At 39.6% G+C, this 10,186-nt stretch overlaps 2 protein-coding genes across 2 annotated transcripts in view; both read right to left on the reverse strand.

The window, feature by feature from the left end:
* fads2 (fatty acid desaturase 2) overlaps nt 1–7,447 on the reverse strand; it is a 17,052-nt gene extending 9,605 nt beyond the window's left edge. The window contains exon 1 of the mRNA XM_037683547.1: nt 7,407–7,447. Coding sequence (XP_037539475.1) covers nt 7,407–7,447 — 41 coding nt within the window. The remainder of the gene's footprint in view (nt 1–7,406) is intronic.
* LOC119416320 lies at nt 5,526–7,284 on the reverse strand. The gene is made up of 2 exons (XM_037683549.1): nt 6,553–7,284; nt 5,526–6,077 (listed from the first exon to the last, which is right to left on the reverse strand). The coding sequence occupies exons 1-2, from the start codon at nt 7,066–7,068 to the stop codon at nt 5,604–5,606; spliced, it is 990 nt and encodes a 329-aa protein (XP_037539477.1). The 5' UTR covers nt 7,069–7,284; the 3' UTR covers nt 5,526–5,603.
* Nucleotides 7,448–10,186: the final 2,739 nt, after the last annotated feature.

Genomic DNA, 10,186 nt, shown 5'->3' on the forward strand with positions numbered 1-10,186 from the left:
TGTGACTGGAACTGGACCTGTTACAAAAACAGAATTGACCTGATCACTGCTGAGAAAAAATGATAAAGCCTACTGCAGTGATAATATCTCAAGCAAACAAGGACACAAAGCTGCTCTTGTCATGTATATTCAGGCCTAATCTGAACGGGAAAGGTCTGAAAATGAATAAACCCCGACAGGATAGCCAGTTACAAACAATGTCACACTGCAGAGAACATACTTGCACATATAGCTAAAGTGTGTCTTTGGAATCTGACATAACGACAAAGTACTTTGGTGAATTATCCTCGTCTGTGAATTTAGCAGGGTCTCAGTCTGCATTATCAAGACTATTCATATTTTTTAATGCACTTTAGGGATTTTATAGCTGCTAATACTGCCTGACATAATGACTTCAACATACGGGCAGCACTATTGTATGAATTGAGACAATGAGTGACACAACAGCCATAATTTCTTAAACAATTTTATATTTATGCCACACAATTTAAAACTACTATCTGGTCCAAAAGGTAGACTCTACGTCATACTAGGCCTGTCGTGATAAACAATAAATCAATTAATTACATGATAAGTAAAAATTATCAACCTCATTTTCATTTATCGGCTTTATTGTTCCTTTGTGTCTCTCTTTCTACTGAAGACACTGGATGACAAAAGGCTCAACTCCAGTGCTCTTTACTGACCCCTCCCTTTCTCTTTTCTCTTTAAAATTTGTTTTAACTGTCCAAAATTGTGTTTTTGGATCGTTAAAAGCAGCTAAGCTGAGAAGCTAAGCTACGAGCTAAGCTAACAAGCTGACCTCGGGGAAAAACCTCCGTCTTGTCGAAGCTCCAAAATTCACGGTTGAAATCCGTGCCTTCGTGTAAAAAGTTGTTTTTCTCTGCAAAAAGAAGCTGAGAACTTGTTTACTGATTTTTTTATTAAAAGCTTTGTGTGAAAAATGCTATGCTAAAGAGCTCAAACCACACCAAGCGTCCGTCATTTTGAGAACCGAAGAGAGACAGCCCATGTCACATCAAGGGGCCTCCCTCCCATTTTTCCTTAAAGAGACATGCTGCTCGCTCTCTCACTATCCATCCTTCAGTCCAAACAGTCTTATATTGCCATCCGGTGGTCAAAAAAGGTACTACACTCAAGACAAATCAACATTTCTTCTTAAATTTGACAATAATTACTAATTATTGACAAATTTCAAGCGATATTATTGTTTATCGCAATAATTTCTGAGACAATTAATCGCCCAGCAAAATTTGTTATCGTGACAGGCCTATGTCATACTACAAATACGGCCACAAAAGCAAAGCACAAACAAATACTCCTACATAATAATTTATTGGGTTTGAGAAACCATCAACTAAAACATGTTGCAAACTGTAAAACTTCCAGGAAATTGGGATGGCACATGAGATGAGGAAAAATCCACTGCAAAAAAACAGAACAAGTGTTGAAAATGAAAATCAAATTGGAAAAGCCAGACCAGAAAAACAAAGATGTTGAAGGGCAGCTTGTGAAACAATGGGATGGAGGGACAGGTGCAAATGAGAACTGAGCGAAACAGTGAGTGACAGACAATCCCAAGTGGATTGGATATAAAAAAAAAAAGGAAGAGTCTCCTACTCTGCAGCGAGACACTCATTTTTCTTTGAATGCACAAACACTGCTTCAAAACAAATCTCTCCTTCTGAGCAAAAATTCAGCTCATTCAAAAGGATGGATAACTAACACTCCTCAAGGAAGAGTGTTAGTGTGGAGGCAGCAAAAATCCATAGTGCATAATATGATAAAGCTTGGTGTTAAAAAACACACCGAGATACAAGACAATGCAAAAAATGAAGTCACTACCTCAAATGCATGTTATAGAAAACCAATAGGAGAATGTATAATACACCACCTTTTGTTCCTCTACGGAGGGTTTGCAGTGATCACAGCATTTAGTGTGGTCCAGCTGTGAGGCCCCCCTTTAGAATAGCTTCAGCCTAAACAATAAACTAGTAACAAGGCATACTGTAACAGCAACAGGCCTCACATTAGACCTTTTAACAAATGAACAGAATGGTTAATTGCCATTTTCCAAGTCCAAAGCAATGGATTAGTAATGCTGTCTAACAAATGGTGCAGTTTGATAAGTACTAATCAATCAATAAAAAAGGGTTTCAGTTGTTAGTGCAATTTAGAAAACAATTAGATTAAAATAAATCAATTAATGCTCAAACACACAACTGAATGTAAAGTACCAAAAAAAAAAGTTTCCCTACTTAGGCATTTTTATTCTTGTAGCAATGATTCTGCAAATACCAAAGACAAACAAGTATTTCATATCACTCTTGTAAAACTTGTATTGAGAGAAGTATATTCACTATAGTGTAACAGCAAGTTCTGATCCAGATGTAATGTAAGCACTTTGCTTTCACTCTGCAAGTAAAATGTGAAATCTTGTAGGGGAACATATGGTAATACTTTCTCAGGAGAATTTCTTTCCGAGAAGTTCCCAAAAATATCCAGCTTATAGTTGACACACAAAACCGTCCAGGTGCACTATTAATTATGAGAAGAGCTGCAGAGGAAGTCAGATTGTGACTGCACAACAAAACACTGGCTGTAACAAGAAGGTAGGGATTTTATTCACATTTCCAACTAGAAGTCACTTATTTTTTGTATTCCCTAAGCCGTGCGTTTATTCCAAATATTCCAATTGTCTGATTTGATTTAAATAAACTGGGAGATGGTTGCTGAAAGCCAGGATAAAGGCAAAAAGGAGATTAGTTAGTCAGCTGTCAGAGCAACAGAAAGATGCAATAAAGAGAGAGCTTTTTTTTACGACAACAACGGTCCAAATCTGAGACACTGGAGACTGCCAAACAAAGGCTTTCAGCTCCGCTACCAACCTAAAAAGGTAATCTGTAGAAACAAAATTTGAGGAGAATAAACAGAATGTTCTATTCCAACTATTTAAAGTGTGGCTTACTCTTAGTTGCAGGGTAATACAATGTGAACAGACCCACCTAGAACTGAGATTGAACAATACTTAAGATACTTGTAAAAGAAGGAGGCATCACACGGCAGTGTCTCATGGCTTAAAGATCAAAGAGCTGACCACAATAATCTCCCAGAGGAAGAACCAGTATGCATCAAAGTGACAGACATTCATGACAGAGTTTTAAGGCCCTGTACACACGTAGCCGGATATCAGGAAAACCGAATAGTTTATCATGCGGTGTGGCCTTTCATCCACACGTGAACTCCGGTTGATGTAACTATAAACGAATAATAACAAAAACTCCGACCAAAGTGGAGATTTGAGAAATCTCCTCTTTCGGGTTTGCGTGTGGACTTTCGGAACCGGAGATATGCGCATTATGTCTGCGACAGATGGTGCAGCGCGGCGCTGACGTCACATGTGCGACAATTGTTTTTGTTTGCCCATTCATTCGGAGGGAAAATGACTGCGTTTAGGGAAGTACTAATTGTAACGCTGGTTCAGGCAATTTTTGCTTGCTTGTTTTTACAAGCACAACTGCTCCAACAGATGGAATTACAAAGGAGAAAAAGCGTTTGGCGTTCAGCTCTTTTACAGCAACTATCCCTACCGATACGGAGGCACAATACCGCCATTCAGCGTCGCCGTCGCCGGTTTTGGATCAGACCTGGACGCACTGCTGGCTGGTGGGAAAACTTTGAGAAGGAAATTGTTCTCCCACAGGAATGGCGTGAGAACTTCAGAATGTCACGGTCGTCATTACTGTCGCTCTCGGAGTTACTCCTTCCTTACATTCAAGGGAAGAGTACTGTAATGCGATCTCCAGTCTGTGTGGTCAAAAAAGTTGCATGCACGCTATATTATTTGGCTGACGAGGGAAGACTGCGTAAAACGGCCAATGCATTTGGCTTATCAAGACAAGTAGTCTCAAACATAATTAGAGAGGTGTGTAAGGCTATAACTGTGTACTTGGGACCATCTTACATAAAAATGCCAACAACAGAGACTGCTGTGCGTGCACTTGTTGAGGGATTTGAGCAGGCTTATGGTCTCCCTCAGTGCCTTGGAGCTGTGGATGGGACTCATGTGGAGATAAAGCAGCCATCAGCTAATTCTACAGAGTACCTAAATAGGAAGGGGAGGTTTTCTCTTAACATACAAGCCACCTGTGATTACAAGTACAGCTTTATTGATGTAGTTGTGAAATGGCCAGGGAGTGTGCATGATGCCAGAGTTTTTGCTAACTCCACAATAAACACAAATCTGAAAAACATGAAGATTCCCCCCTGTCCAAGACAAATTGTGGAGAACGAAGACGCTATACCCATTTACATACTGGGTGACCCTGCATACCCACTTCTACCTTACCTGATGAAAGAATATGCTAACGGAGGAAGCAATGTTCAGGAGCAGTACTTTGGACTTTCGTTGTGCCGAGCTAGAATGGTGATTGAATGTGCATTTGGAAGACTAAAAGCCCGATTTGGAGCCCTGAGGAGAGCCATGGACATCAATATGAACGATCTTCCATTTGTTATATATGCATGTTTTGTGTTGCACAATTTTTGTGAGGCATCAAAAGACACTGTGGATGAAAACAGAATAACTGAAGCTATTCAACATGACAGGAACAATCAACCGGACACACAGCCAGTGGTCAGAGGAGACAGCTTGGCAGCAGAAGGAAAGCGGGTCAGGAGAGTCCTCACTCAGTGTCTGGATCCATAAACACAAAAACCTGTGAACTATTTAGCAGACTGCGTTGTTTTTTCATAAAAAAACGTTATAGTTAGCACCATGTATGTTAGAGAATTTTTAAATTGTTTTGTGCAATGTTATTGCATTTCATTCTATTAATGCATGAAAAGCTACCACCCAGGATTTAGATACATTATATAATAGTTTGTAGCTCATTAGACAGACTTTTAAGTGAAATGATTTTACTTTTCTCTCTTAAAATTGGACCTGTAGTGTATTAAATAGTGCTGCCAATACTTTCTGATGAACATGACTGTATTTGTAACTGATAAATGTCATATTCACAAAAATTCACATAAAGAAACTTGCTTTTAAAATGTTTGTCAATTTATTCAAACGAACACACTTAACATGTTCTTATTTTGTGTTTCATTTATGAACAGATCAGATTATAACAGATCTACAACAGATAAAGCTTTTTAAACATGGGAGAAAAGCAGCACAGTTACTGTACACTTTTAAATCAGTGATGCCCAAGTCCATAACTTGGGAGCTACCACAGGTACATTTCAGCTGCATTTTCTTCAACAAACCAGTATGAAATAGCTGATTTCAATCATCAGTATGTATTTGATAGTGGTGTTTTGGAGAAATACATCTAAGTAGCAGTAGCTCCCAAGGACTGGACTAGATCACCACTCTTATAAAGATTCACGTAACAAAAATGTAAATAGTTAAAGTATTGTGCAATTGCTACATTTTAAGCTTTTCACAGTATGTATAAAAAGATAGCAAACAGAAAAAAAACACTGTCAGAGTAAATAACACTGTGATTAACAACCTGACATGTGTGCAACCTTGTGCAAAAGTGGAACTTGTATATACTTAACTGTACCAGACTTGTTTCGATGTATAAAACAGTACTCTACTGGTCATTAAAAAGGGCCTGACTGAATGAAAATTGGTCAGTGGCTTCAGCAGGTGTGTGGAACACAGCTTCAGTGTTCATAGTGTTTCCTGGTCTTGTGTTTTGACGTGTTCTGTCAGAAGTGGAGTTGTTTGGGTATGGGTAATTTGCTGAGTTTTGGTGGACAGAATGGTGGGCCATTGTGTGCGAATACATCGGACCTCTTGGCTCATATGGCATGTAGTGTGGTGGTTGTGCAGGTGCATGAATGACCTGTTTCAGAAGAGAAAACCCATCAACAATCGATGTGGTAAGTCTTTCCAGTGTATTGGACATTTTTGAATAGTTTTCGGATGCTTTTTGTTCTGATGTCTCAATGATTTCCACCAGTCTCTTTTTCACACGCTGGTCTTCCTCAAGAGCATTCAGCCACTGGGTCTCAGCAGGCAGCTTTCTCCTCAGACGGTCGTGTCTGTGTCCTTTTAGTTTTGCCTTCAAAAGAGAAATGAAAATCATCACAATTAAACATAAAAAAGTAAACCTGGATCATGTTGATGTTGTACTTTTCACATCACTTCTACATAACAATATGTAATAACAGCGTATCCAATGTTTGCTATATGTCTTAAAGTGTATTTTGTACCCACCACCCCATCAAACTAATGAATATGTAGGCCTAACATAATATGAGATGAGTAAGAGCATGATGGTGTCATTTCTTTTTTGCAATAATAATAAAAATAAATCAGCAACCCGTACACAGTAAAATATAAAAAACATCACATTCCAGCCTCCACTACACACCTCAACTCTTGCATAATTTTTAACACACATATTGCCTTAACTGTATTTTTAATAGCAACACAATTCAACAAACCTGTTCCGTGAATTATAGTACATCCAACAGATGAACATTTACAGCAAAAGTACTTTTATTTATGAGGAATGGACAGAAAAATATACGTACATCAAGCAGGTCTCTCCTCTCATTTGAAGTAGGACCCACACTGCTTTCATTATCAGACCCTGTGTCTGCTACATCCATGGTAGTGGAGGAAGAAGATGTGGATGGTGAGGGTAGGGTCCGAGAATGATCCAGGTCAGCTGTTTCAATACCGGAGGATATGGTAGTACTAGCTGGAGAGCCACCCCAGATTTGTTCGCACAGTTCGAAGTACAGAAGAACCACTCGACCGTGTCCACTCCTGCGTCCTGTATCAACAGCATGGCGATATTTACCTCGGACTGCTTTCATTTTTGTTGTTAAATTCCCGCGCGTGATGTCGGCATGTGAATGGGGAAACTCGTCGGAGGACTCCGTTGGGTAATGCTCTAAAAAAAGCGCTAAAATATCAACATACTTGTTCTGACAGGATTCCCAGTCGACATTTTCCTGAGTTTTATTAACTTTGTACTCCAACACGGTATTTAATAGTAGTTCAACCTCGCGGTCTGTCCACACAAACGAACCTCCAGGCGCCATGATTCAATACTAACAGGAAGTTGTGGTTGCTTTGAAGGGTTGTGATTTGCTGATATACGTTTCACCTTTGCACTACACTGCCTCCTATGGGTTGGGCATATTCTTTACAACGCTCTGTGGTGAACATCACCGGGTTCATGTAGACGATCATTTTCTCTATCCGAACATGTATGTACGGCGATATTTTTTTGCGCGGATATTCGTTTTTTCAAACACCAGGCTACGTGTGTACAGGGCCTAAGTAAGAAGAGACTGCACCAAGCCCTGACATGATCCACACCTATATTGGCTAAAAATACCTGACTGCCCTCCATGAATGCCTAGCAGCGCAAATAAACCAGCTGTTAATGGACTGGCTCCATCGAGAGTTACCAAACATTCCAGAAAGGAGCATTTCTATCCAAGAAGAATAAGGAAGTTCCTGTCAGGCATCAGCAGCTCAGATGAATTGTACATGGCTCAGTACAATAATGAGAAAGGGAACTTGCAGTAACACCACAGGTGCCAATCACTCATCATCAGTCATTTGAAGCAGTGGGACCAGACAGACGTGTGCACTGCAAGGCTTGACTGTAAGAAAGTCCATGACTTCATGGTCCACTTGAATCATGGAATACATGAAACTGTGCAAGATCAATAATGACACCAAAAGCCTTCATCAAAAAGTCAATGAGAATGTGGAAGATGACTAGATGAAAATGGAAACCAAATACTCTAGTTGGGATAAAATGTGGCATTTACCAACATGATACTGTGTCTACTGTTCTGCACAGGGCTCACACCCTTCAGTCAGATTATCTCAAAATGTGGTTACATTTGCAGGTTCTGAGGTAGACCATCAAACAATAATCATCAGTCACCTCCTTTACATAAATGACATCACGGTGTGGGCCAAAAATGAGCAATATATGTTAACTCACTGATTCACCTCAATATGCAATAATTGGTCGTTTGGACTGGTTAAATGTATCAGAATGACATCCTCAAAAAAGACAAAGTGAAAACAACTGAAGGGGCAGGGAAAAACCACCAGAAGACAACATTGCAAAAGTTCAAAGATCCAGCTGAAAGGAATGGACAAAGTTCAACCCTTCAACATGTATGTCCTGCCAGGCATCACATACTACAGTGGTAGAATAGATTTACCAAAGGAGGAGAAAGAAACCACTGATATCAAGACAAAAATGCTCCTCACAGTACAGGAGGTACTTCACACCATGTTCAGCTTTTTGAGAATAGAGGGAAGAAGACCAGGAATCAAGGACTAGCGTGCATCAAAACTTCTATATAGAATAAAATAACTAAGATCCTTGAGCACATCAAGAAGACAGCCTCGAATGATGAACTGCTAAGCGAATGTCTCAGTCTGCAGAAAATCCGTGTGGAAGAGGAGGAATAGGAGGAGCCATTGTGAAAAGATAAGGAAGGCCTTGGCATGAAACACAATCAAACTGTGGCTGATATAAAAAAAAAAATCTAACAGTGGTTAGAGGTGTCTATACCAAAGAGCAGTTTGAAGGACTAAACATGGCAGTGCAAGAACAACCGAGGCTGGGGTCCACCACACCAGCTGTGGGGTGTGCAAAGTTGTTCTAAGACAGTCCATAATACAAACAGCATGATGTGAAATACAGTAACAGAAATCACAGAATATCATTACTGACTGGCTAGAAAGGTGTCTGGAAACCTCTGTGCTGGGTATGGGTTGGAAATCTCAAGGTCAAAATGATCACCACCTAAAGATCCTGCGGGATCTTCAGATTCAAACTCGAGAACTGGACGGTTAGACAGTGTGATGGTTGACAGAGAAACTAAGTACTGATAAAGCCTAAGTGGCAGCAAAATCAAATAGAATAAACAAAAAAAAAATTCTTAAAACATGCAAAGTACAAAAAGAGGAAATTAAGTAGTGGAAAGTTAAGACCACAGTGACTGTGGTCCTTCAAACACCATAACTGAGACAGAGTACGCGCCTCCCAGGAAGAAACATCAAAACTTTCTGTCCAGAAGAGAATGGACTCTGCAGGGGTGATGCATGATTTAAAGGAGAAAGAAGGCTAGCTTAAGTTAAAGTTGCCAGACTTTAACTTTCTGCAGCAGACCCTCAGATGAATATCAATAAAGATGTGGAGTTGGACTGCCTAGGGTGATGCTGAGAGTTTCCTTTTAGAGTCCCACTATGAGAGGAGGCAGAGTTTAAAGTACCACTCTCTCCATCTCAGTAGGCAGCGCTCTGCCTTCCAACATCCAGCTGTGTTTGTTTGCTGTGAATTAGCAGGCAACAAGAGTCTACATGCTCGCTCAATATTACCACCATCACACCATAATTAGAGAGGAGTGCACTATTAAAATGGTTATCCGCTGCTAAATCACCAAATGATCATTTGTATCTAGCACATGTCAAAACACTAAATATATACCTGTACTCTTCAGCATTCTGTACTATACAGTTAAAGTACTAAAGTACAGAAGCCACCAAAAACACACTTATTTAGCTATGTAATATAATATAGTACCATAGTAGTTTTATTAAAGACAGTGACGATCTTTCTCTTAGTCTTATTTAAACATTAATTGTCTAAGTGATCTTATAGATATAATTAATAAAATTCCCCAAATAACTGTGTTTTTTGTTCATGTGAGCTACTTATTAATGGTAACACCCTAAGATTTAATGTAAATCCCACTCAAAAACACGTCACAGTTCAACCAGAACACGGAGCAGGTGGAGGGTTTCTGAATGCCCACCAGCCACTGCTGCTCAAACAGATGTTGGTTACACAACTTCTGATACCTGAAAATGTCTGCCACCATCTAAAACACAACCCCCTGCTGGCAGCCATCAGTCTCACTACACAGGAGCTCAATAATCATATTATAAGAGCTCCGAGTATTATTAGTGTTTGTATTTTGTTGTTGTTGTGTCTGATACAAAATGGCTTAGGTCACTGCAATCATAAAAACAGAGAGGAAATCAAACAGAAACTGAGTGGAAAACACTCGAATGAAGCAAAAATGAAAAGTTTCTTAGGAAAACTATGGGTTTTGACACTGATGAGCCTATAAGCAACAAAACAAACAACCAGATGGAAGAAACAGGAGCATTTCCAGTGCAATA

Source organism: Nematolebias whitei, chromosome 10, assembly GCF_014905685.2.
Source record: "Nematolebias whitei isolate Nwh7 chromosome 10, NemWhi1, whole genome shotgun sequence".
In the NCBI taxonomy this organism is placed as follows: domain Eukaryota; kingdom Metazoa; phylum Chordata; class Actinopteri; order Cyprinodontiformes; family Rivulidae; genus Nematolebias; species Nematolebias whitei.